At 38.8% G+C, this 27,968-nt stretch overlaps 1 protein-coding gene and 1 long non-coding RNA gene across 4 annotated transcripts in view; one reads left to right on the top strand and one right to left on the bottom strand.

Moving 5' to 3' along the window:
• LVRN (laeverin) overlaps positions 1-27,968 on the top strand; it is an 84,110-nt gene that overhangs the window by 3,161 nt on the left and 52,981 nt on the right. The window contains exons 2-3 of the mRNA XM_077138901.1: positions 21,500-21,642; positions 26,018-26,157. Of these exons, the coding sequence (XP_076995016.1) occupies positions 21,500-21,642; positions 26,018-26,157 (283 nt within the window). The remainder of the gene's footprint in view (positions 1-21,499; positions 21,643-26,017; positions 26,158-27,968) is intronic.
• On the bottom strand, positions 27-26,302 carry LOC143665468 (uncharacterized). Of its 3 annotated transcripts, XR_013166985.1 has the most exons (5): positions 26,197-26,277; positions 21,761-22,724; positions 19,762-19,934; positions 18,297-18,423; positions 27-125 (listed from the first exon to the last, which is right to left on the bottom strand). It is a non-coding gene; the product is annotated as an uncharacterized LOC143665468 (long non-coding RNA). The 3 variants fall into 3 exon arrangements; XR_013166983.1 differs by lacking the exon at positions 27-125 and having other exon boundaries at positions 17,131-18,423; XR_013166984.1 differs by lacking the exons at positions 27-125; positions 21,761-22,724 and having other exon boundaries at positions 17,131-18,423; positions 26,197-26,302.

Below are 27,968 nucleotides of genomic sequence, written 5' to 3'. Positions count from 1 at the left end.
CAGGGGGTGCCCCAGGATACTTCTCACCTGCCTCTGCCTTTGTCCACTTGGCAGGGGCCATCACATGCTGCCATCATCGGGCCACCTCCTGGGTGCCTTGAGCCTGTCTTCTGTCCCGATGCCTCCTTCCACATATAGAAAGTTCAAAGCAAGAACCAAATGTCACTGTCCCTCAGAGCAGGGTTTCCCAAAGTTCATTCATGGGCGTATGACTGTCTTGGGTATTCACGTACCTACTACCACATTATTTACTAAAAATGTTAGCTGATTTAAACAAAAATATTAAGTAGGCTTATTAAAGAGGAAACTATGCTGTTCTAGTTTGCTAGCTGCTGGAATGCAATATACAGAAATGGAACAGCTTTTAAAAGGGGGGAATTTATTAAGTTGCAAGTTTACAGTTCTGAGGTCATGAAATATCCCAATTAAAGTAAGTCTATAAAAATGTCCAAATTAAGGCACCAAAAGAGCTACCGCTCTCCCATGTGTGCCAATCACTGTGTACCCTTTTCTCATTTAATCCTCACAGTTGAAAAAAACTGACAGTTATGATCCCTATTTCAGGAATGAGGTAGCAAACTCAGAGAGGTTAAGAGACTGGCCTCAGTCACACAGCGAAGGTTCAAACTCAAGCCTGCTGGGCTTCAAAAATCTGCCTCACTGCAAGTCATCATTCTGTCAAGGCTTCTTTGTGACTTTTGCTTCAATCACAACGTTGCAGTTTTCAGAAGCAGAGGCAAAAAAAGAGTGAAAGCTTTCACTCAAGAAAGACTGATGAAGTTCAGGGTTTCTCTCTCAACTCGAAAGGTACATGGCAAACATGGCGACATCTGCTTTCCTTCCAAGCTTCTTGTTTCATGAAGCTTCCCCAGGGGTGTTTCCCTTCTTCATCTCCAAAAGTCTCTGGCTGCGTGGGCTCTGTAGTTCTTGTCGCTTTCTTATCATTCTGTCGTGGTTTTCCCATGGCTTTCATGGGTCTCGTGCTCTCCCGTTCTCAAGACCCTCTCCCGAATGTTTCCTCTTTTTTTTTTGAAAAGGATTTCAGTACTCAAGACCCACCAGGAATGGGCGGAGTCCCATCTCCCTCTAATCCAAGGTTAATACCCCCAATTGGGTGAGTCACATCTCCATGGAGATAATCTAATCGATTTTTTAACCTATAATACTGAATAGGGATTAAGGAAACTGCTGCCTCTGCGAGGCGGATCAGGATTAAAACAAGGCTTTTCTAGGGTACACAATCCTTCCAAGCTGGCACATATGCCATTATCATAAACGGAAAATCACTTGCAATTTATAAAAGGTGATAACACTACAAAACAATATTATTCAATTCTGTCTATTATTATTGCCTGATGATGGCTCCAGAGGCTCTGAATCTGAAGGTGTTGCTTTTTTGTGACAAAGGGGAAACAGGATTAGGTGTTCAAAATAAATTAACACTAAACCGAGACTTTCTTTCGACATAATCACAAAGACTTCAGAAAATTGGGAAAGGACTGAATTTCTCATGTGTGTATCAGACCTTATATAGAAATGTATTGGGGGAGCTGCCGAAAATCATTTTGCATTCCTACACTTTGGAAAAATCCTGCATTCGGGGAGTTGTTCACAAACTTTAGTGTTCGTCAGAATCACCTGAGAAGCTCCTTAAAAAAGTAGATTCCTGAGGCACATCCTGAAAAATTCTGTATCAGTGAGTTTAGAGTGGGGTTCAGAAATTTATATTTTTAACAGTTGCCTCAGATAACTTTGGTGCCCACAATCAGTGCCCCACACTTAATTTTTTTTTATTTTAAAACAATCACAGTTTCATAAAAGGTTGCAAAGACAGTACAGTGGGCTTCCTTATATTCTTCACCCAGTTTCTGCCAGTGGCTACATCTTACATAATTATATTGATGGGCGTTATCAAAAGCAGGAATTTAGCTTTGGTACTATGTGTGTGTACCATTCTATGTATAGGTTTGTGTACCCATCACTGCACTTGAGAGTACAACTATTCCGTCATCACAAAGACCTCTCCCACGCTACCCCTTCATAGTCATACCCACCTCTCTCCCCACCCCTCCAGCCCCTGGCACAGTTAATCTGCTTTTCAGCTCTATAATTTGGTGATTTTGAGAATTTTATATAAATGGAACCATACAATATGTAACCTTTGGAAACTGGCTTTTCTCCACATATTGCCCTTGAGACCCATCCAAGTTTTGTGTGTCAGTAGTTTGTTCCTTTTTGTGTAGAGCAGTATTCCATGGCAGGGATATACCACAGTTTGCTTAACCGTTCTTCTGTTGAGGGACATTTTGGCTGCTTCTGGTTTTGGGATCTTAACGCTATTCTGCAGTGTATAATTGTGTGTAAGTTGTTGTGCAGATATAAGTTTTCCTTCATCTGGGATAAAGGTCCAGATGTGCAATTGCCAGGGTATATGGTAAGTGTGTCTTTAGTTTTATAAGAAATTGCCAAATTGTTTTCCAGAATGGCTGTGCCATTTCACGTTCCCACTTATAATGTACGAGAGACCCAGTTTCTTCATATGGTGCCCTGTTTTTTTTTAAAAAAATATTTTCATTATAAACAACAAACAGACACACAGACATTCCTGACATACAAACATTCTTGACATACAAACATTCTTGACATACAAGCATTCTTGACATGGTTACAATCAGTGGCTCACAATATCATCACATAGTTGTGTGTTCCTCACCGTGATCATTTTTCTAAACACTTACATCTCTCTATTTTAGTTATTCTGTTAGGTGTGTAGTGATATCTTGCTGTGGTCTTAATGTGCGCCTCCTAATGGCTAGTGATGTTGAACATCTATTGATATGCTTATTTGCTATCTGTATATCCTCTTCAGTGAAAGGTCTTTTCATGTGTTTTGCTCATTGTCTAACTGGATTGTTTGTGGGTTGTTTTTGTTTTTGGCTTTTCAAAGGATATTTATTAGATTACACTCATACAGTTCTAGAGCTGTAAGAACGTCCAAACTAAGGCATCAACCAAAGGGTACCTTCACTAAAGACAGGCCAATGGCATCTGGGGGACCTCTGTCACATGAGAGAGCCTATGGCATGTCTGCTGGCTCTTCTCTCCTGAGTTGGTTTCAAATGGCTCTCTTAGCCAATGCGGGTCCTTCTGGCTTCTCTTGGGGCATTTTGTTTCTTAACTCCCTCTTACCGTGCACTGTCTCTCTCTCTCTCTTTTTTTTAAAGCAATTTTATTGAGATATATTCACATACCCTATAATTATCCAAAGTGTACAATCAATGATTCACAGTTTTATCATGTAACTGCATTCATCACCATGGTCAACTTTTGAACATTTTCATGAAGTTCTCTGTGGGATCTTGGCAATTCCACCCACTTTAGACTGGTGTATGATGTGTCTGGATGTGTTTGGAGGACAGATAGTTCCTAGCTGTTTACTAACTGCCCTGAAGGACGAACTAAATTCCACACCTCACTACACCACCATTTTATCCCTCATATTGTTGAGTTTTGAGAGGTTTTTTTTTTTTTTTTACACATTTTAGATATGAGTACTTTGTCAGGTAGGTGGTTTGAAAATATTTTCTCCCCAAGTCTATACCTTGTCCTTTCACCCTCTTAAAGGGGTCTAATTTTGATGGAGGCCAATCTATTGATTTTTTCTTTTGTGGATTGTGCGTTCATGTTGTGTCTAAGAATTCTTCACCAATTCCTAGGTCCTGAAGATTTTCTCCCATGCTATTTTCTAAAAGTTTTATAATTTCGCATTTGACATTTAAATCTGTTATCCATTTTGAGTTAATTTTGTTCATTATTTTTTCACTATTTATTGTTTCATGCTATTTCTGGGTTCTCTACTCAGTTCCATTGAGCTATGTGTCTATTTCTCCACGAATACCACGGGCTTGATTACAGTAGCTATATAAAAAGTCCAGAAATTTGGTAACGTGATTCCCCTACTTTATTCTTTCTTTTTCAGAATGTTATAGCTATTCTAGTTCATATGCTTTTCCACATAAATTCTAGAATATTTTGACTATAAAAAATCTTGCTGAGATTTTTATAGGAATAGCATTAAACCTGTATATCAATTTTGGGAGCATTGTCATCTTTACTATCTTGGGTGTTCCAATCCATAACCCCTTACTAGATCTTCTTTGATCTATTTCATCAGCTATTTATAGTTTTCAGCTTACAAGTCCGCTCCATGTTTTGTTAGCTTCATACCTAAGTATTTCATTTTATTTGATTAATTGTAAATGGTGTCTTGTTTTTAATTAGGTTTCCACTTATTTGTCACTAGTATATAGGTAAATACAATTGGCTTTTGTATATTGATCTTGTATCTTGTGAACTTTCTAAACTCATTAGTTCTTGAAGTTTTGCTTTTAGATTCTTGGCATTTTATATGTAGACCATCAAGTTATCAGCAAATAGGGACAGTTTTATTTCTTACATTCCAATCCATGTGACTTTTCTTTCCTTGCCTTGCCTTATTATGCTGGCTAGCACTTCCAGAGCTGTGTCAAATAGCAATGAAAAATATGGATATTCTTGACTTTTCTTGATCTTAAGGGGAAAATATTCAATCTTTCACCATTAAGTGTAAGTTAGCTGTACGTTTTTTGTATATGTTCTTTATCAAGTTAAAGATATTTCTCCTTGGTTAGGTTTTTCTGAGATATTTTTAAATTAGGAAGTGGGTGTTAAATGAAGGTTTGTGCAGGTTAATATGTTTTTCTGCATTAATTGGTATGAGCATGTGATTTTTTCTTGTTTAGCCTGTGTAGTCTGTTCATAGGTTATGACTGATTTTTGAATATTGAACCAGCCTTAGCGCCCCACTATCTCCTCCTTTTTTATAAGGATAGTTGCTGTATAGTAAGGGGCAGTAGAAATCCCTTCCATTGCAGTGAAGAAGGACTAGAAAGAGAGAAAGTAAAATGTGAGAGAATAGGTATATTCACTTTCCACCTTCCTCCTTCTCTGACAAAGTGTGACCCTGAGACAAATTTTTCTGTGAACATAATTTCTTAGAATGTGTTCCCAGGAAAATGGGGAGGTGCGACTGGGATGGGAATGAGGCCAAGTCAACGTATGGTATTGAACAAAGTACCATGGGAAAAGTTCTGAAGAGAGTGTAAATCACACCTCAGCATTGTCTCCATCGAAAGTAAGGAGGCAGGAGCATTTATATCCCCACATCTGTAAGTCACTGGTTATGGGCTGGGCCAAAGATCAAGGTAATACCCAACTACTCTGCTCTTTAGGGTGCAGGCAAAGTTTCACAAGGAGAGAGAGAGAGCAGAAATGAAAGAGATTTGAGGCCGTATGGATGGAGGACTCACATTGGCTTTTACAGGGTAGAACCTAATGGAGGGTGGAGTTCACAGCAAAAACACCCAAAGAGTGGCTGAGAGATTTTCAACAGAGTCGAGAGGTTCTTTTGGAGGTTATTCATACACATTATATAGATATCCATTCTTTTGGATTTTGGTGTATTAGAGTGGCTACAGGGAAGTACCTGAAACTGTTGAGCTGTGTTCCTGTAGGTTTGATTTTTTTCTTAAAATATTTTTATTATGAACAATGAACCGACACACCAACATTCTTGGCATACAATCATTCTTGACATGGTTGCAATCAGTGACTCACAATATCATCACATTGTTGTGTATTTATCACTATGATTATTTTTTGAACATTTGCATCTCTCCAGAAAAAAGAGAGAAAAAAAGAAAAAACTCATTCATGCCATACCCCTTACCACTCCCTTTCATAGACCACTAGTATTTCAATCTATTCAATTAATTTTAACCTTTGTTCCCCCATTGTTTGTTTATTTTTTATCCATATTTTTTACTCATCTATCTATACCATAGATATAAGGAGCATCAAACACAAGGTTTTCACAATCACACAGTCACACTGTGAAAGCTTTATCATTGTACAATCATCTTTAAGAAACACGGCTACTGGAACACAGCTCTTCAGTTTCAGGTGCTTCCTTCTAGCCACTCCAATGCACCATAAACTAAAAAGGGGATAACTATATAATGTGTAAGAATAATCTCCAGGATAACCTCTTGATTCTGTTTGAACTCTCTCAGCCACTGACACTTTATCTCATTTCTCTCTTTCCCCTTTGGGTTGAGAAGGTTTTCTCAATCCCTTGATGCTGAGTCCCAGCTCATTCTAGGATTTCTGTCCCACCTTGCCAGGGAGATTTATACCTCTGGGAGTCATGTCCCATGTAGAGAGGGGGAGGGCAGTGAGTTTGTTTGTCGTGTTGGCTGAGAGAGAGAGAGGGAGGCCACATCTGAGCTACAAAAGAGGTTTTCAGGGGGTGTCTGAGGCCTAATTTTAAGTAGACTTAGCCTATCCTTTGTGGGGATAAATTTCATAGGAACAAATCCCAAGATTGAGGGCTTCATCTGTTAATTTGGTTGTCCCTACTGCTTGTGAGAATATCAGGAATTCTCCAATTGGGGAAGCTGAATTTTTCCCTTTTCTCCCCATTCCCCCAAGGGGACTTTGCAAATACTTTATTCACTGCTCAGATCACTCTGGAATTTATTGGGGCATTACACTAACCTGGGCAAACCTACAAACTCTCATGCCCTATTCAAGGTTCCATGTACTTATGGTGATCAATGAAACTTCCCATATAAATTAATTTAGGAAATGTACTAGTCAAAATGTAAATTTTGTACCAAATAAACATTTCTTGAGTAGCCTTGAGTTTTGAAGATGGTTATTTAATGATACGGCTTTTACAATGTAACTGTGATTGTGAAAACCTTGTGTCTGATCTCCTTTTATCTAGAGGATGGACAGATGAGTAAAACATGTGGATGGAGAATGAACAAGTAATGGGGGAGCAAAGCTTAAAATAAATTGGGTAGATGGAAATACTAGTGGTCAGTGAGAGAGAGTTAAAGTATATAGTATATATGAGTTTTTTTCTTTTTATTTCTTTTTCTGGAGTGATGCAAATGTTCTGAAAGATGATCATGGTGATGAATGAACAAAATGTGATGATATTGTGAACTATTGGTTGTAAGCCAGGTATGGAATATGTGTGTGTTAAGATTTATCAGTAAAAATATTTTAAACGATAATGACATCCAGAGTGTCTGGGAAAGCTCTTAGAGCAGGAACCCTGGTCTTCCCTCTATGTTCTGCATGACTCTGTAGCCCACGTGACTTCTAATTCACAGACTAGAAGAGACTTAGGCCAGTGGGCCTTGAATAGTGTGGCTGGTCCCTGCAGTCTGTGGAAGGTCGAAAGAGATCCAGAAGCTCCCCATGGGGTCCTGATATTGACTTGAGACCTACAGAGTGACCACCGTGCCAGGTGTCGAAGTGACCTGTGTAACATAATGCGGTAGAAGTTGTCACCCAGATGTGGCTCCAGGAAGAGTTGTAGTCAGGCTCAGAGGACTGGCCTGCAAACAAGAGTCCAGGGGAGGGCCACATCGTCAACCGGACCCACAAGCTTGACTATTATGGAGGAATGATACAAAAAACACACCAGTCAGGAGAATCCAAGAAGTCCCCTTCTTTCAAAAGGCCTCCTGTCCCTCCCCTTTCCCAATGTGGTGAATGGGTGCAAGAGGAAGCTTCTTAGTTTTCAGGTCCTAAGGAAGTAAAAGAGCCCCCAAAGGGGAGTTTGGCCTTTGAATTGGGTAGCTATCTGAACAGGATGGTTTTGAACTTGATACTTTAATTGGCAAGATTGAAATTGTTTTCTCTGCTATCAGTGAGAATATGGGTTCCAGTATGTGAAGACATTACTTATAAAGCAATGCGGTCTACACATCTGAGTCCTGGTAAATACATTTTGGTAATATTATACAATGCCTCTCCCTGACCAAAAATGCAAAATAGTCATTGAACACAAATGACAGTAGTTTTAACATGCTGATTCATCCAGGGTTTCCAAATAAGTATTATCAAGGGCTCCATAAAATATTGCACTATGAAACTCCGTATTTTGTAGCAGTTGCTCCTGATCTTTGAATCCCATTGTAGAGGATTCTATGTTGAAGGCCAGTTACTAAGCTAGGTGAGGGTTTCTTGGTCACCTGATCACAGATGCATTGAGAAAGTTTAAAAAAAAAGAGTGTTTTTCCCTTTGTGGTAAGTAACAAATCACTCAATAGCCCTGGACCACAGAATAGTTACAAGTCATCTTTGGCCATTTTTAAAGAGACCTTTCCTAAAATTAATCCCAGTGAATAAATATGGGTCCTTGGGATCCCTTTAAATAGGGTGATATTGTACCATTTCTAGTTTTTTGTTTTGTATCCACTTTTTCATTTACTGTGTATAAGACTTACGTAAGGTTCAAACAGACATGAGAAGCAGGGGATCAAACTCCATGGAAAACAATTAAAAAACAATAGAAAGTACTATGGCCAGCTCCTTTTCTCATTGGCGTAAATGGATTGAGGAAGTTTGGAATGAGGTCTTTTATGTTAACCCGAAGAAAATGCCTTTCTTTTGTTTGATAAATCTGAAGAATAAATCTACGTTAGAAATGCCAATCCTTCCTGACCAGTCCATAGCACTTTTGAGAGAATATGCCTTATACAGTTCATGTTTTGTACCAGTGATTCTCTCTCCCATCTCTCTGTTCCAGCTTTCTAATAATTGGCATTTACCTGTGCTTCATATTTTTGCATATGGAAATCAAACTGTTCCAGCACTGTTTTTTGAAAGTCTCTTCTTTCACCCCTGAATTGTCTTTGCATCTTCGTAAGAAAAATCAGTTTCCATACATATGTGGGTCTATTTTTGGATGGTCTATTCTGTCCCACTGATCTAATTGTGTATCTCTGTGCTAATTCCACACTGTCTTGGTTACCATAGTTTTATGTTAAGTCTTGAAATCAGGTAGTCTTGAATTTATCTCCCAACTTTGTTCTTCTTTTTAAAAATTGTTTTGACTATCCTAGGTCCTTTTTGTTTCCATATTAATTTTAGAATTAGTTTGTTAATTTTTACAAAAAAAGAGCCCACTAGGATTTTGTCTGATTGTGTTGACTCTAGAGATCAATTTGGGGAGAATTCAAATTTTAAAAATTTGAGTCTTCCACCCTTGAACATGGTATCTCTCTCTCTTTATTTAGGTCTTCTTTAATTTATTTTAGCAATGTTTTGTGGTTTTCAATGTATAGATCTTGTACATGTTTTGTCAGATTTATCCCTAAGTATTTCATATTTCTTATTCTGTTATAAATGGTATTTTTTAAAAATTCCAATTTCCAAATGTTTGTGGCTGCTTAATTCTTGTATTTTGCTCTTGTGATGGGGTAACCTCACTAAATTCGCTTCATAGTTTTTTTAGCAGCATTTTTATTGATTCCATTAGATCTTCTACATGGATGACTTTTATTTCTTTTTCTTGCGTTTTCTCTATGTCTATAACATCCATTACAATGTTGAATAGAAGTGATAAGTTCAGCCATCCTTTTCTTATTCCTCATTCAGGGAGAAAGCATTCACTTTTTCACTATTAATTTTGATTTTTCCTGTACATTTTGTTTTCTTTTGTAGATTCCCTTAATTAGGTTGAGGGAAATTCCTTCTATTGCTGAGAGTTGTTACCAGGAATGGATATCAGATTATGCTAATGCTTTTCCTACATCTTTTGAAATGGTCATATGGGTCTTGTTTTTAGTTTGTTAATATGGTAAATTGCATTGATTGGTTTTCTAAAGTCAAACTTGTATTCCTGGATTAAATCTCACTTGGTCATGATGCATTATCTTTTTTATGTTTTGTTGGATTTGATTTGCTAAACTTTTGTTTAGAATTTTTGCATTTATGTTCATGAGAGATAGTGGCTGGTAATTTTTTTTCTTGCAATGTTTTGGTTTGGTTTTGAAATCAAAGTAATGCTGGCCTCAGAGAATAAATTGGCAAGTATACTCTCCTCTTCAGTTTTCTTAAAGAATTTGTGTATATAATTGGTATTATTTCTTCCTTAAATGCTTGGTAGAATTTCATCAATGAACCAACCTGGGTCTGGACCTTTCTTTGTGGAATGCTTTTTAACTACAAATTAAATTCATTTAATAGATATAGGGCTGTTAAGTTATCTATTTCTTCATGAGCGAACTTTGGTAGGTTGTGTCTTTCAGGGAATTTGTCCATTTAATCAGAGTTGTTGTCACATTTGTAACCATAAAGTTGTTCATAATAGTTCTTTACTATTCTTTTAATATCTGTAAAATCTATAGTGATGGCACCTCCTTCATTACAGATATTGGTAATATGTATCTTCTCTCTTTTTCACCTGTTCAGTCAGCCTAAAGATTTATCAACTTAATTAATCTTCTCTGATTTTCTGTTTTTTGTTTCACTGATATATGCTTTGACCGTCATTATTTCCTTTCTTCTTCTTACCTTGGGCTTCATTTCCTTCTCTTTTTCTATTTTCTTAAGGTGGATGCTGAGGTCAGTGATTTGAGGTCTTTCTTCTATTCTAATACAATTGTTTAGTACTCAGACTTTCCTGCTGCTTTAGTGGCATCCCACAGTTGATGTTGGCGTTTTCATTTTCATTCATTTCAAATTGTAAATTGTCTTTTGATTTTTCTTTGTGTAATGGCTTATTTAGAACTGTATTACTTAGTTTCCAATAATTTGGGCATTTTCCAATTTTTTACTGAAAATCCAACATTAGAACTCTTACATTTTTGAGTGCTGTTGTTATTATATTGCTTCATGGGCGGGCCGCGGTGGCTCAGCGGGCAAAGTGCTTGCCTGCTATGCCGGAGGACCTCGGTTCGATTCCCGGCCCCAGCCCATGTAACAAAAAACGGAAAAACAAAATACAATAAAACAAGAAAATGTTTCCCTTTCTTCCTTCCTTCCTTCCTTCTATCCTTCCTTCCTTCTCTCTGTCTTTCCTTTAAAAAAAAAAGAAAAAAAAAAAATAATAATTCTTGGACTCAGGATGTAAACTCACTACCTTCCCTCCTATATGACTCCCAGAGGTGTAAATCTCCTGGGCAATGTGGAACAGAAAGCCTGGGATAAGCCAGGACCTGGCATCAAGAGATTGAGAAAGGTTTCTTAACCAAAAGGGGGAGGAGAGAAATGAGACAAAATAAAGTTTCAGTGCCTGAGAGCTTTCAAACAGAGTTGAGAGGTTATCCTTAGGCACTGTATAGATATCCCTTTATAGTTTATGGTGTATTGGAGTGGCAAGAAGAAAGTACCTGAAACTGTTGAGCTGTGTTCCAATAGCCTAGATTTTTGAAGACAATGGTATATAGATATAACATTTACAATATGATTGTGTGATTGTGAGAACCTTGTGTCTGATGCTTCTTATATCCAGGGTAAGGGCAGATGAGGAAAAAATATAGATAAAAGTAAATAAATAAATAAAGGGGGGACAAAGAGTAAAATAAATTGGGTAGGTGGAAACACTAGTGATCAATGAGAGGGAGGGGTGAGGGGTATGGTATATGTGAATTTTTTCTTTTGTCTTTTAATTTCTTTTGCTGGAGTGAGGCAAATGTCCAAAAAATGATCATGGTGATGAATATAAAACTATGTGATGATATTGTGAGCCTTTGATTGTAGAATATGCATGGAATGTTTTTGTGCCAAGAATATATGTTTGTATGTTGTTTTTACAATAAAAATATTAAAATAAAAAAAGAAGTCTTGATATTTTGGCGATAGGTACTTAAGTTGCTTGCTGACCAGTTTGAGCCTCTAGAGGCTTGTTTCAAAGATCTTTTAGGGTTGCTCTAGAATAGCCTTTACTCTAGGGCTACGTTAACACACTTTTCAGGCATTACTTTTCTGGTCTCCGCTCAAAATTTGTTGTATTCTGGAGTTCCTAGACTCTGGCTTCTGGAAATTCAAACAACTCCAAGCCCCATTTGAGCTCTGAGAATTGTTCAGTTTACTAGTCCCTGGGGGTTCTTTCCCTGACAACTGCTCTTTGAAGTTTCACCCTACACTTACACAGATTAATGTTGGACCAAAGACTCAAACTAAGTTCTATGCAGATTTCTGGCGCTCTTTCTCTGCATAGCTACCTCCTCTCTTACACTTTGCCCTGCAAATTATGACTGTCTGGGTCTCCCTGGACACCATTCTCTGTCCTGTCAACTTGGTGACACTGGTGGCCTCTGTCTCAGTTCCCCTTCCAGGTGCTACAGCTTGGAAATTGCTTCCAGGAGCAGAGGGAGGGAGTTGTAGAGTTGACCTGTCCATTTCTCTTCTCTTGGGGATTATAATCCTGTGCTTCCTGTTATCCAATGTCCGAAAGGAGTTGTTTCATATACTTTGCTAGGTTTTTCAGTTGTGAAAACAACTAAAGCAGAATCAGCAAAAGGTGAAAAACAGCCCATGTTGTTCCATAATGATGGAAAGCAGAAATCTCACCATTTCTAGATAAGGGGCTGATATTAAATATAATGCTATTCCTCAGTCATCTTCATGTTATCCTAGTTTACTTTTAGTATTTATAACATTTGTACTTCAAAGTGAAAGACTGCAGGCTGGGAAGCTGGAATTCTGTTTTTTGTACTACTTCTGACATTTACTGGTTATCTAAGTGATTGCACAAACTCCTAGCGCCTGATCTTTCACATCTGGGAATTCAACACCTCCTCTACTTCTGAAATACGGTAAAAGAGAGAATGTATAATCCTATTCTTATTCAGATATTCTTTTAGGCACACTTCTTATATTTTGATCACAGCATTCCCTTGATAAAAGATAACAAGGAATTGGGAAATATTTATAGAAAAGAAAATAGAATGATAAAGAGAATGGCTTGATAGTGTGAAATAGAGAAAAGTAAGATCTTTTGTTAGAGCCAAATAAAGGTGGAATGGCATGATTAAAATCAATCAATTTGTGTAGGTTTAGTGAGAGCAAGCATAGATTTGACTTCCTTGCATGGCTGTTTGTGCAAATTAATCTGACATAATAGTTATAGAATGACACCCAAGAGTGAAATTAGAGTGGAAAAGAATTTCAACTATCAACACAAGGTCTGTCTGTATGTTGACTAAAATGTCAGAAACGAAAAGTCAAGTATTATCATTCCTCAATCATATGGACTAACTATAATATAAAAACTTGGTGAAATAAAGTCAAGAGCATGGGTTATCAGGTTGGGGCCTATTGTAAAGGGTCCTAGATTGTAAGCTCTTACAGCAGTCACACATATTCAGGAGTTGTAACTGGTATTTCTAAATTCGGAGATACTGAGCTGTTTGTATATAACCTGGTCATTCCCAGAAACTTCAGGTGTTTATGTGACACCTGAGACTCAGAGTTAGAGCTCAGAAGCTATGAAAGTCAGCAGCACCCCATACAGGAACTGTTTAAAAAATTGAAAAAGGGATCAAACTTTAACTCAGATATGAATGATGCTGATTTGAATAGGACTAAGGTAAATCAGAATGCAATGTAAAGGACGATGTGGTCCATATTTTACAACTTCAGTTTCTATGTGAGATCAAAGGGAGAGATGTTTATTTGGTGCAAAATTTACATTTTGGGTAGCACATTACCTAATTTAATGTGTATGGCCAGTTTAGTTGAACACCGTAAGTACATGGAATCTTGAATAAGGGGTGAGATCTTACTGGTTTGTACACATTTGCATGATGCCACGCTATATTCCAGAGTAATTAGGCAGTGACTAAAAAAGTATTTGCAAAGTCCCCTTGGAGGACTGGGGAGAAAGGAGGAAATATTCACTTCCCCATTTGGGGAATTCCTGATATTCTCACAAGCAATGTGGACAATCAAATCAATAGGCTAAACCCTCGATCTTGGGGTTCACCCCTATGAAACTTATTCCTGCAAGGGAGAAGCTAAGTCTATTTATAATTATGCCTCAGAGTCACCCCCAAAGAACCTCTTTTGTTGCTCAGATGTAGCTTCTCTCTCTAGGCCAACTCAGCAGGCTCACTCCCTGCTCTCCACCCTATATAGGACATGACTCCCAGGGGTATAAATCTCCCTAGCAACAGGGGACAGAACTCCCAAGATGAGCCAGGACCCAGCATCACAGGATTAAGGAAGCCTTCTTGATGTAAAGGGGGAAGAGAGAAATGAGACCAAATAAAATTTCAGTGGCTGAGAGAATTCACACAGAGTTGAGAGGTTATCCTGGAAGTTATCCTTGTGTATTATATAGATATCCCATTTTTAGTTCATGGTATATTAAAGTGGCTGGAGGGAAGTGTCTTAAACTGCTGAGCTGTGTTCCAGTAGACTTGACTCTTGAAGATAATTGTATAATGATATAACTTTTACAGTGTGACTGTGTGATTGTGAAAACCTTGTGCCTGATGCTCCTTTTATCTAGGGTATGAACAGATGAGTAAAAAAGTATGGATTATAAATAAATAATAGGGGGCATAAGGGTAAAATAAATTGGGTAGATTAAAATACTGGTGGTAATGAGAGGGAGGGGTAGTGGTTATGAGACGTATGAGTTTTTTCTTTTTTCTTTTTCTGGAGTGACACAAATGTTCTAGAAATCATGATGGTGAATACACAATTAAGTGATGATATTGTGAGTCATCGATTTACGCTATGTATGGACTAGATGTGTGTGACAATTTGTCAGTAAAAATATCTTTAAAAATTTCCCAAGATATCCTCATAGAAAAATCTGAGAATCCCTCAACATTGGTAAAATGTGATAAAACCCGAAGCCCACAATGACCAACTTATGAAACTTTTCTTTATAAGTGTTATACAATGTACTATTCATTTAGAAACTCTAATACCTCTGCCATGCTAATACCTTTAAGTTATATCATGTCTTAAGTGAATATGATCTTAATAAGATTTGGGGAAAACATATTTAAATAAAATATTTACTTTTTCATTAAAAAAACAGGGTCTGTGAACTCAAATGTTAGGCACATGATATCGTTGATGTCACAGAGAAAAGAGGTCATTTCATTAGCTTATGGAGATATCGAACCCATGTATTTTATGTGGTTGAGCAGTTTTCTCTGGGAGATGGTTTTGCTAATAAAAGGTTTAGATCCTGTATCTTTTGAAAACAAGTGTAACTGGCATATTGAAAAAGTATACGTCATAATTCAGTAAAAATGCAACTCTGTTTCTCCCATTATCCTTTTAGTCTATGGAGTAATCTTCCCTGCTCCTGCATAGAAACTCAAGAAACCCTTGATTTCTTGCTCATTATTAGGTCGTAGATGATCTACAGTCCTAAATCACCAACACAATCTTGATGCAGAAATTAGAAAATCCAATCCTGCTCTGCCCTCACTCTGCCACAGCTTGGGCTTCAGGATGGAAGTAGCCCTTCTCCATTTTCCTACTTAATGTTTTTACTCCTCCCCTCCCATCTTGATAGCTGCTATTTCAACCCCACCGGGGTCAGTGGGGCTGGGGAAGACAGTGAGAAGTGATGCATAAGGGAGTTCTTATTTGAACTAATACTTTTGTTAGTTGGTCTCATTCAGGTCTAGCAGATGTCTTCATCCCTTGAAGTGTCTTTTTTTTTTTTTTTACTTTTCAGAGTTTCTTTGCTGTTTTATTTTGTTGTTGTTTTCTTAAAATGTCCTTGACCCAACAGGATGCTTCTCTCAGTTTTCTGTTCTGGTGGTCACTTAAGACTCCTACATTGGCTCTGGCCATTGAGTAGTACATCTCCAGGCTCCCTCAAATCATTCTGTGCCTCAGAACCCAGAGCTTTTCAAAAGGCACTCATAAAAACTCTGCCTGGGACAGATTGGGTCTCAAGGCAGCAACAGTCTTCTGTCTCCACCTCCAAAGCACTCATCCTTTCTCTTGCCTTTTAGATCCCTACCTGCTACCAGTTTGATCCAGCCACAGTGTCAATTTCAGCTTTCTCAAGAGTGAATGGAGCACCAATGTCTCAGCCTCCCCTTATCCTTACTGTGTGGATATTTGAGAATTGTAGTGGAATGATTCCCAAATAAATTGTACAAAATTCTTTGTGTTCCTCTCCAAATGGTCCTGTCTCCCTAGCTGAAGGTTAGAGGATTGCACAACTTCCCAAATTCCTGGCAAAATCTTAACTTTACCCTCTACCAAGAGAGCGCTTCTCTGATCACATTTTTCTCCATTCCCTGACCCTCTTCTATGTTCTTGACCTTGCTGAGGGACCCAAGCGGCATGGAACAAGTTCTCAAGGTCATTTGCCTTGGAAATCTTTGTATAATGCTTTGGCACCTTTCTTTGGAGCTTCGCATCTATTATGTTTTGCTGCCTAGTGGAAACTTTAGTTTTAAGACCCTTTCAAAGGGCGGGCATTGGTGGCTCAGTGGCAGAATTCTCACCTGCCATGCTGGAGACCCAGGTTCGATTCCCAGTGCCTACCCATGCCAAAAAAAGAAAAGAGCTTACTACACAAGTAATAAACAAGCATGATTCATGGGCTGATCATTGAACCAGTCCAATGATGTAATGTCTGGCTCTGCTAAACATTTTGATTTATGGATGTGTTACTGTGTTAAAAAAAAAACTTGTTTTGGATGACAGTCTAAAGAGTCTTATTTAGTCCTTGACCAGCTTATATTATTTAGTACTTATTAACTAGAGCTATAGGCATACAGAGTTCATAAAATAATTTGAAATGATATCCCTTACTGTGTGATTATTTTTATGTTGTTGTGGATTGATCCCCAAGGGAATCATGTCGTTTTTTATCACTAAGATCTCTTCCAGCACAAAAAAGAGATGAGTCCATGATTATCTGGCTGTAAGAGGGCAGAAGGGTGGCTCTGCAATACTGAGCCCCTGGAAGACAAATTCTCCCAAATTAGCTCCTTCACCAGCTGACCACTGAAAACATAGATTAAGTGAGCACTGTAATAACATGTTCCAGTAAGATCTGAAGGGAAGAGAAGGTGGTGGTTGGTTCTGTTTTCTGAGGTCAAGGTATCATTACACAGTTGCTTGAACTAGAGAGAGAAAGGAATGAGTTCCTTCACAGGTGGCACAATGTGATCGTACATGTTGTGTAGTTCCTGACTTTCCAGTTAAAGTTGAGAGCCCAAAAGACTGTGTAGTCTAGGGGTGTTTTGGTTTGGTAAAGCTGATGAGATATGAATTATAGTGGAAGTGGGTTGGCTTTTACAATGGAGATTTATTAACTCACAATTTATAGTTCTTAGGCAGTGAAAATATCCAACTCAAGGCATCAACGGTATGATGCCTTGACTTTCAAGACAGGCTGCTGGCATCTGGGGCTCCTCTGCAGATGGCCAAGCACGTGGTGATGTCTGCTGGTCCTTCTCTCCTGGGTTTCATTGCTTTATTGTTTCTGGCTTCAGTGGCTTCCTCTCTCAGCTTCTGTGGGTGTGTCCTTGTCTCAGGTTTTCTGGGCTTCTCTGAACTCCCTGGGCTTTTTCTGTGTGCCCTTTATCCTCTTATAAAGGACTCCAATAAGGGGAATAAGGGCTATCTTGAATGAGGTGGGTCACATCGCAATAGAAATAACCTAATAGAAAGGTCCCACCTATAACAGTTAATCCATTCTCTACCCAGGGGAATGGATTAACTGGAGAACATACTTTTCCTGGGTCCTTAAAGCCTCCAAACCATCACAAGGGTTTTTTCCCCTAACTTCTGACTCTCTGTTTAAATCTAGGAAGGGAATTAGTTGATTAAAATCCTAAAGAGGTTTTCTCTGTTTCATTCTCTGGAACCCTGAATCATGGAATTGGAAGGCACTTGCTTGATATTTGATTTATTAAGGTGGTAACTCTTTGAGCCGCTATCTAGCCTTTAGGAACCCATAGCCCCTTTTGATGAACCTAAGTTGCCCACTTTTTGGAAGAGTCTGGTTTTCTCCTTGCTCTCCATCGTGCTTCCTCTTTGAGATTCATATTGTCTGTGAAGTCATAGTCACTGAGATGCTACAGTCAAGCCTTACTTTCTGTAGTTTCTGTTACAAAAGCATTAGACATTTGTTGGCTTTCCAAGCATATAAACATATATTATAGAATTGAGTGTGTTTTTTCACTTTACACTATACTTTTCATGCAGGTATATCTTCCTTTCTACAATTTCAGGGCACTCACAGGCCTCCTGAAGGCTGGACATGAGCATTCAGTTGAGTTGCTTCTCTCAACTTTTGGTGACTCAGTCATGGCTGCTTCATGGGCTCATTTTTCCATTCAGTTGGATATTTTTGTTAGCTTTAGGATAAGAGTTTTAGAGCTCTAAGTAGCCCATGAGATCATCTAATCCCGTTGTAGAAATGGCTGTCTAGAAAGATTAAGTAACTTTCCCAGACTTACACAACTGAGTTACTCAGGTTGCTGGATTCCCTGCCCAACATTATTTCCACTTGTCACTTGCTCCGTTGTCGATTGCTCAGTTCTTCTCTACTTTATCTCATCCCTTTGAAAGACAGCAACCAAAACACTACAAAACAAACAAATTCCAGTGAAACAGACTCTGCAAATGAACTTCATGTTCTTTTGTATAGGCAAATATCAATCTGCCTTTATATATAGTAGCTCCAAAGCTGTGCAAATACTTGTTATGAACCCAGCTTTTTGCCAAGTATTGTAAATGATATAAAAGAAGGAAGACATAATCCCTAACTTCCAGTAACTTAAAATTTGTTGTCAGAGACAAACCCGGCTCATTTTTAGCTTGTAGTTATCTGTGGCCCCTGAGAATTTTTAAAAAATATTTAAAAAATATTTCTATTTACACATACAATCCATACATGATATAAATCGGTGGCTCACAATATCATCACTTAGTTGTTATTCATCACCATAATCACTTTTAGAACATTTACATCACTCCAGAAAAAGAAATGAAAAGAGAAAAAACTCATACATCCCATACCCCTTACCCCTCCCTCTCAATGACTACCAGTATTTTAGTCTACCCAATTTATTTTACCCCTTATCCCTCTATTACTTATTTTTTATTCATATTTTTTACTCATTTGTCCATACCCTGGATAAAAGGAGCATCTGATAAAAGGTTTTCACAATCAAACAGTCACATTGTAAAACTTAGGCCATTATACAATCATCTTCAACAGTCAAGGCTACTGGAACACAGCTCAACAGTTTCAGGTACTTCCCTCCAGCCACTCAAATATACCAGAAACGAAAAAGGGATATCTATATAATGCATAAGAATGACCTCCAGGATAGCCTCTCAACTCTGTTTGAAATCTCTCACTACTGAAACTTTATTTTGGTTCATTTCTCATTTCTCTCTTCCCACTTTTGGTCAAGAAAATTTTCTCAATCCTATGATTCCAGGTCCCAGCTCATCCTAGGAGTTCTGTCCCACATTGCCAGGGAGATTTACACCCCTGGGAGTCATGTCTGGGACCTTGTTTAAATGCATTTGTAATTAGTGATTTTCAAGCTTCCGCCCCTACCCTGTACTTATCCCTCTTTGAATTCTTCTATAGTTTATCTGAATCAAAAACAATTTGTGAGACTGTAAGGAATATAGGAGAATTTGAGAACCATATTGTTAGTATATAATAATATAAAAGTTAAAAAAAAACAAGATGAGGCAGATAATAATACTATTTTTGAGCTGGGAAAACAGAGGCTTAGCAGGGTTGTGTGATTTTCCGGAATTGCTCAGTAGATAGCAGATGGAGCAGGGTTTTGCAGTTGAAGTAGCTAGTGCCAAGAGCTGAGCTGAGCTGAGACCGCCAAGTTGCCAGGTGTTGAACTTGCTAAGATAAGTCAAAATCAAAGGAACAATGAACCCTTTACTCACTGTGGTAGTATAAGCGAGAGGTCAAACAGGAGAAAGTCCTGGCTCCCCCAGTTTATTTTCCTCCATGGAACAGTGCTCGGCAAGGGTCAGATAGATCATCAAAGATGTGGGGACCATCTCATTGCCCAGGGAGCTCCAGACCAAAAGCTCCCAATATTTTATGGACTCAGGGACTGAGAGAAGAGAAGAGGGAAAAGAACTGAGTACTGAGAGTGGAGATAAGTGTCTTCAAGATGCCTGTCTCCTCCTCCCCCACCCTCTACCAATAAGGTCTTAGCAGAGTTTCCTTGGGAAGGCCTTGGCTAAGAACCCCTGAAAAGGAGGTCTCCAAATGGAGGTGCTTGGCCTAGGAATGCAGATGTGCATAAGAAGGACCTGAGTCCTTGACTGTGACTCCCTTGAGAGACTGCAGTGCATGGCTGGGCACCCAGGCTGTGCGGGGAGGGCAGCTTCCCCCTCCCCCTCCCCCACCCCACCCCCCTGAGACCTGACACGTAGAGCCTTTGTAATTGCCTATGGTTGGTCCTGAAAGATCACACATGATCTGGACCCCTCAGCTGGTGTCAGAGTCCACAGGCCCTCTTATGTTTCATGCAAACAAGAGTGTAATAAAGTGGGAGAAAGCAATTGCAATTGGGCAAAGCAGACTTGTTAGAGATGATAGTTTTGTCACAGTGAGGCAGTGGATATATCCAATGAGCTGTGAGAAGTTTTTGAATGTGCTGACAACAGTGTGTGTCCTTCCTAAAGCTGTGTGGGATTTTACCTGAGCAGGGACCAAACTGTGGCAGAGGACAGATTCACGGAAGTGGGTAATGGATAGGACAGGCACTCTAGAGATGATATTGTTAGTGAGTTCACCTTTTATTTACCTAAGAACTGGGCCTGAATCAAGGGTAAAAGTATCAGAGATGCTAAGTCTTAGGTCCTTAGGAGAAAGAGGAATTAAAGTCCACAGTTGTCATCTAAAGCAGATGCCCTGGTCTCTGAGTTTTAGAAAATGGGTTAATGAGACTGCAGGTTTATTTTGAAGAGAAAGTGGTTTACTAGGATCTATGCTGTTGTCAGACTCAACTAGTGTTTGCAGGGGGTGAGTCTGACAGTTTGTTGTTTGCTTAGAGTCCTCTTGTCCTTAATTTTTCCTGTAAATCATCCGTCACTGTGGACGGCAGCACTTTTTGCATTTTTCCATGGAGAAAAAGGAAGAGCAGCAGGGATTTGAAAAATCTACCCATATCTAAATGAAAGTTGTATCATTTACCTTAGGGTTATCCAAAATTAAACATTTTATAAGTTTTTTCTAGAAAGAAAGAGATATGTGAGAAAAAGAGCAAATGTAGACATTCTTCAACTGAGTTTTAATTTGGTAGAAGATGAAAGTAATGAACTGTTCCTAAGGAAGTAATCCTGGTTGGGAAAAAAATATCTGGTTTTCAAAGGACTGGCATTGCATATTTGCTATATTTATTCTTAATTTATTTGGAAAAAGTTTCATAGGCTAATGATACAAAGAAGCAAATATTAATTTGCATATATATATATATATATTTGTATTTTGGGTCTTAGAAGAATTCTTAGTGCAGAGAGAATTGGGGTTTGTGGGGGGCGGGGAGGGGCGTGAGGAAGATGAGGGAAAACCATCACCCACCCAAGGTTTGATTATAGGCCACAGCCCCTCAATATATATATTACTGGTTTATTGAGATAAAATTAAATGGATTTTCCCACTGTATTTCAGGACGCTGCTGGCAACTCAGATGGAACCGATATACGCCAGGAAAGTTTTTCCTTGTTTTGATGAGCCTGCTCTGAAGGCAACCTTTAATATTACAATTATTCATCACCCAAGTTATGTGGCCCTTTCTAACATGCCAATTCTAGGTAAGCAATGCATCCTATTATTACATATATATGTATATTATATTTATACGTGAATTTTATTTCAATAGCTTTTCTTGGCCATGTTAGTAATGTATTATAATGGTTGCATAATAATTACCTATTGTTATCAGTGATGACAGTTCACCTAAAATATAGGAATTTTCTAGAAAACTCCGAACAAAGACAGTGATTTTCAAACATTGTATTGGGGTATTGTCTTCAGACAATTCTGATGTCAATTTAGGTCACTGCATTCAACCTCCAGGAAGGTCCTAGGGAGAGGTGGTAACCATGTAGACAGAAGAGTTTACGGAGAGCAGTCACTTGGGGTGTGTGTCAGCACCCACATCTAGAAGATGGTAAATCCTAATTATTTTTGTATTAGAAACTGTGGACATTATATTTCTCTTATGCACCGGAAACCTGCCAATGTTTAAGAGCATTGGGGAGCTTGAAGAAGTTTGGCCTTCAACTATTGATCATTATCAATAATAAACTGATGGACTTGATCTGAACCCAGTGCACAGATGAGTTTTATTTGGCTCACATGACTTTTGTCTTCTGATTGAATGAGTTTCTTATTTTTAACAATCTGAAGATTTCACATTAAATTGAGATTTAAAAAATTCTTCAAAATGTCAGAAGATCTAAGAACACTGGGCCTGAAACTCCTATATGACATCGGGCAGCGATGGCTGAGAAGTGGCTGCCTGCTGGCAGACAAGATTGCTCTCCCAGCATCAGCCTACTTCATGTTGAATACTTGGCCCTCATAGGCAATTGAGTTTGTGATTTTTGCCTTAAAGGCCCCAGACTGCTATAACTGCAAACCTAGCTGAGACCCAGTGTGACAGAATTACCTCATTGACCTACCCTGAGCCTGGGTGAGCTCTAGGCTAAGTGTTGTGAGAAATAGGCTGGACTAGGAAGCAGTAGAAATAGGTGGAAGTCAGTGTTGTGGGAGATGGTAGAGTACAGAGCTCTAGGATTCAGTCCCTCCACCAGAACAACTATTAAACTAGCAAGAACTGTTGAACAAACTATTTCAAAACTCTGGAGTCCAGTAGAACACTGTATAGCATCTGGAGAAGAGAAAGAAAATGGTAAATTGTGTTAAACACAACCAAATTATGTTCTTTGTCAACAGCAACCATAGTACATTCCCCAGCCTAATGGCAGGCAGCAGTAAGTTGCCAGAGTGGCACATAAAAACCCTGGTCCCCCAAATCCAGGGGTATTTGGTCTGTGCACTGATAAGTGCTTTTAATTAGCTACTTCAGATCATTGGGACCCCATGTCTGAGGGTGGCCATTATTCTAACCTGCCTGAGACAAAGACGGCCGAGGGGACTTAAAGACAGCATCCTTCCTCAAACCTGCGAAGGGCAGTGAAGAGCTGCAGTTGGTAGTCAGGTGCAGACTTCTGCTCAAACTCTTCCAAAAAACTGAAGAAAAGGAAGGAACCCTAATCCATTCTATGAGGCTGACATCACCCTCATACCAAAGCCAGATAATGATACCACAAGAAAAGAAAATTACAAACTGGTATCTTCTATGAATACAGGGGTAAAAATCCTCAACAGATACTAGCAAACTGAGTTGAACAGCATATTAAAAGAATTATACACCATGCTCAAGTGGGATTTACACCAGGTATGCAAGGGTGATTCAACGTAGAGAAAATCAGTTGACGTAATACACCACATTAATGAAAAAAGGGGGAAAATAGTGATCATCTTGACTGATGCAGAAGCATTTGACAAAATCCAGTATTTGCTTCTTGATAAAAACACTTAGAAAATAGGAGTAGATTAAATGTTCTCAGCATTATGAGGGCATGAATGGAAACCCACAGCACACAGAAGGACTGAAAGCTTTCCCTTTAGAATCTGGAGCAGGACAAGGATGTCCACTGTCACCACTGTTATTCAACACGATACTGGAAGCTCTAGCTGGAGAAAATAGGCAAGAAAAAGAAAGAATAGGCATCCAAATTGGCTAGGAAGAAGTGGAGTTTCTCTGTTGCGGTTGACATGATCCTGTATAAAGAAAATCTTGGAAAATCTTCAAGCTACAGAAACTAGAATTTAGCAAATTGTCAGGGTAAAACATCAATACCCCCAAATTGGTAGTGCCTCTATACACTAATAATGAGCAATCAGAAGAAGAAATCAAGAAAAACTCCCATTTTTCAATAGCAATTTAAAGAATCAAATATCTAAGAATAAATCTAACCAAGGATATAAAAGACTTTTAAACAGAAAATGGCAAGCATTGCTAAAAGAAATCAAAGAAGACCTAAATAAATGGAAAGGTTTTCCATGTTCATGGATTGGAAGACTAAATATTGTTAAAATATGAGTTCTAATCAAAGCAGCTTACAGATTCAACACAATCCCAGTAAAACTTCAGTCTTCTTTGCAAAAATGAAAAAGCCAATCATCAAATTTATATGGAATGGGGCGGACCACGGTAGCTCAGCAGGCAAGAATGCTTGCCTGCTATGCCAGAGGACCCGGGTTCGATTCCCGGTGCCTGCCCATGTAAAACAAACAAACAAACTTTATATGGAATGGTAATCAAAACAGCATGGTATTGGCACAAGGACAGACATATTGACCAATGCAATTGAATCGACAGTTCAGAGATTAACCCTCACTTGTATGGTCAAGTGATTTTTGACAGTGTGGCAAAGATCACTCATTTGGGAAAGAATAGTCTCTTCAACATATGGTGCTGGGAAACTAGATCTATATGCAAAAGAATGAAGGTGGAACCCTACCTCACCATATACAAAAATCATCTCAAAATGGGTCAAAGACCTAAATATGAGAGTTAGATATCAAATTCCTAGAAGAAACCATAGGGAAACACCTTCAGGATCTTGTGTTAGGCAGTGGTTTCTTAGACTTTATAACCAAAGCAAAAACAATAAAAGAAAAAAATAGATATATGAAACCTCATCAAATATAAAAACTTTTGTAACTCAAAGGACTTTATATTAAAGTAGAATGACAGCCTACACAAATGAAAGAAATTATTTGGAAACCACATATCTGGTAAGGGTTTAATATCCAGGATTTATAAAGAAATCTTTTAACTCAATGACAGAAAGATGAACAACCCAATTAAAAAATAGGCAAAATACTTGAAAAGATATTTTTCAAAATAAGATATACAAATGGCCAGAAAGCCCATGATAAGATAGACTATATCATTAGCCATTAGGGAAATGCAAATCAAAACCACTATGTGATACCATGTCATGCCCACTAGAATGACTACTATTCAAGAAATGTAAACTTTTAAATGTTGGAGAGGATACAGAGAGATATGAACACTAATTCATTGTTGGTGAGAGTGTAAAGTAGGACAGCCACTGTGGAAGACAGTTTGGCAGTTCCTCAGAAAGTTAAGTATAGAATTACCATATGACCTGGCCATCCCACTTCTAGATATATATTCATGAGAATTGAGAGCAGGGACTCAAACAGCAATTATTCTAACCCACCTAAGACAAAGAAGGAGGAGGAGATATTTGCATACCAATGTTCACTGTGGCATTATTCACAGTTGCCAAAAGATGGAAGCTACCCAAGTATCCATTAACCAATGAATGGATAAACAAAATGTGGTAAATACTCGCAGTGGAATATTATTCAGCCATAAAAAGAAATGATGCTCTGATAGAGTTGATAATATGGATACACATGGATGAAACTTATCAGACAAAATGACAAATATTGGACGAACTCACTGATATGAAATAATTAGAATAAGCAAGTTCATAGAGTCAGAATCGAGAATATAGGTTACCTAGGAACAGAGTGGGGGTAAAGGAATAGGGAGCTAATGCTTAAATTGTGCAGAGTTTCTGTTTGGGATGGAGGAAAAGTTCTGAGCATCCACTACACAAGTAGTGAACCCTAAGGTAAACCATGGACTATATAGTTCATAGTACAATCATAAATATGTGCTTTCATCAGTTGTAACAAATGAACCACATTAATACAGAGTGCTAATAATAGGGTGATATAGGGGAACCCTGTACTTAAGCATGATTTTTCTGTAAACCCACAACTTCTCTAGTTAAAAAAAAAAGAAGAGGGTGGAAGAGAGAGGAGGCAGACTGGATTGCAAACTTACAGAGCTCAAGGATGTAGCCCTCATAAAGCCCATATTACTCAAGACTCTAATTTGGCACCTGAGATGCTATACTTTGATCTTCCTAGTTTGGCTGTTGATAGCTTAGAGGTAGAGAAATCCAAACCACTAGACTGTGGGGAGTGGTTGGGAAGGAGTAGCTGATTGACAAGTGACATGAATAATTTCAAAGGCAGATTCACAGTGATTTGGACTAAAATGATTTTCTCTAGGTCAATCTGTAAAAGAAGACGTGAATGGAACCAAATGGACAGCTACTTCCTTTTACACCACACCCCAAATGTCAACGTACATAGTAGCATTTGCTGTATGTAACTATGACCACATCACCAGAACTGAAAGGGGCAAGGAGGTGAGTAAAAAAAGATGATCTAGGTAAGAGAAAATCTACCAACTGCAGACTGTTCTGCTACTCTTCCTTCATCCTGGGGTTGGGCTTATATGTCCCATTGTCACTTCCTTGTTCTCTCTCCAGCTTTTTCGCAGGCTTATGTGTGATGTCGCAGTGGGATATACCAATTCCCACTGCAGCTGGGAAGGGGTTTCCAAGGAATAGCTTCCCCTTAAGCTCACCTGTTACAAGGTGGTTCTTTGCCCCTTCTTCCCAGCCTGCTGAGGCTCTCAAAGAGGACAGGAGAGAGCAGGAAGGGCTGCCAACCTGGGACCATGGACCTATGGTTTAGTACATGTTGTTTATTTAGCCCATGATGCTATTGTCACTCTTGAAGCTCAGGTGATACTCAGAATGTTTAGCAACCCATACAGTATATGGCATTGGCACCGAACTGATCCAGAAAGCCAGAAACAACTGCTATGGCTGAAAAGGAGCATGCAGGCGAAATGTCATTCCTGTCCAGAAGCAGGGCTGCCATGCTCCTTAACCCTGGGGTAATGACACCCCAGACTTGTGTAATGTGGGACCTTTGCCTGTTAACTCTTTTTAGCCCCATTATACTGTCATTATATAATAACATTTGAGAAGAATATAGAGGTTATGGCAGAGCTGTATGATCATTTATAGGACTGGTTCACTCCCTACAATAGAGTAGGGAGGTACGTGAGGTCAGTACCTTAGACTTAGGTCTTTCTAGTCAGATGGACTCTACAGGTCTAAGGAAAATTTCTCCCTACAGCAGGCCAAGGCCCTTTCCTGGGACCCAAGATCTTTGAGGCTCTTCCCATTGACTCTTGGAGACAAGGGAGCTCTGAAAGCCAAGTCTACCACAAGGGCTGGAATCACTCAAAGCTACTCTTCTTGCTCTTCTCATACCCTAACAATGAATTATTAATGCAGTGCTGGAGGATGCAAACAACAGTTTATCTTCCTCAGCTGTTCATGCCAAAATGGGTTTTTTATTGAGTAATCATTAATAGATCCTTGACATTCACAGATGGCACATTGGCTAGGTCAAATATTCACACTATATATTGATCATTCTGCTCAGGCATGATTTGGAAGCACAGGCTTAGAGCCTGGCATGAAGGAGCAGGCCCCATAGCTAAAGAAGGTTCCATGGTAGCCCCTCAGCCTCCACTTCTCAAATTCCACATTGCTTTCGGAGCTGCTGCAGGTTACTAATTCTTAGAAAGGGATGAAATCTGCTTCTTTGTGAAAGATCAGCCTGGGAAGAATGCCAGCTGACACAGAAGGAAGAAGTATTGGAGCATAACTAAGAAAGCATGTTCTTAGCTGGAAACAGAAGTTTGGGGTGAATTTATCAGTGGAATATTACATTTGACTACGACTTAGCTCCATGATGTGAATGACTCCACTATATACCCTACAAAGGAACCAAAATATGCTCTCAGAACATCTAGCCTATTCAAATATTGCTCATCAAATAAGAGATAAACCTTTAAAGAAGTTGAAAATGTGGCAAATGGGCACAAGGATAAGGAAACGTGACAAGGGACAGAAATTACATACTTAGAGTAGAATTTAGTTCACACAAATATTTGTAAAGCAATTGCTCTCTTGGCCATTGAGGTGTGCTGTGTCGAGGAAGGGCCAGGAGAACACACTGGTGGAGCAGGTATGATTTTGAAGGAACTTCATAGCTGCAGTTCCACAATGTGTTCCAAGCTGGCCTTCTGTTGATTACCCTCTCCTTCTGCTCAGTATGAATTCCCGTCATTTGCTTCTCTTTGGGTTTATAGAGACGT

This window comes from Tamandua tetradactyla, chromosome 21, assembly GCF_023851605.1.
Source record: "Tamandua tetradactyla isolate mTamTet1 chromosome 21, mTamTet1.pri, whole genome shotgun sequence".
NCBI lineage: Eukaryota > Metazoa > Chordata > Mammalia > Pilosa > Myrmecophagidae > Tamandua > Tamandua tetradactyla.
Note: the sequence above shows the minus strand (reverse complement) of the source record. Positions and strands in the feature narration are given on the sequence as shown.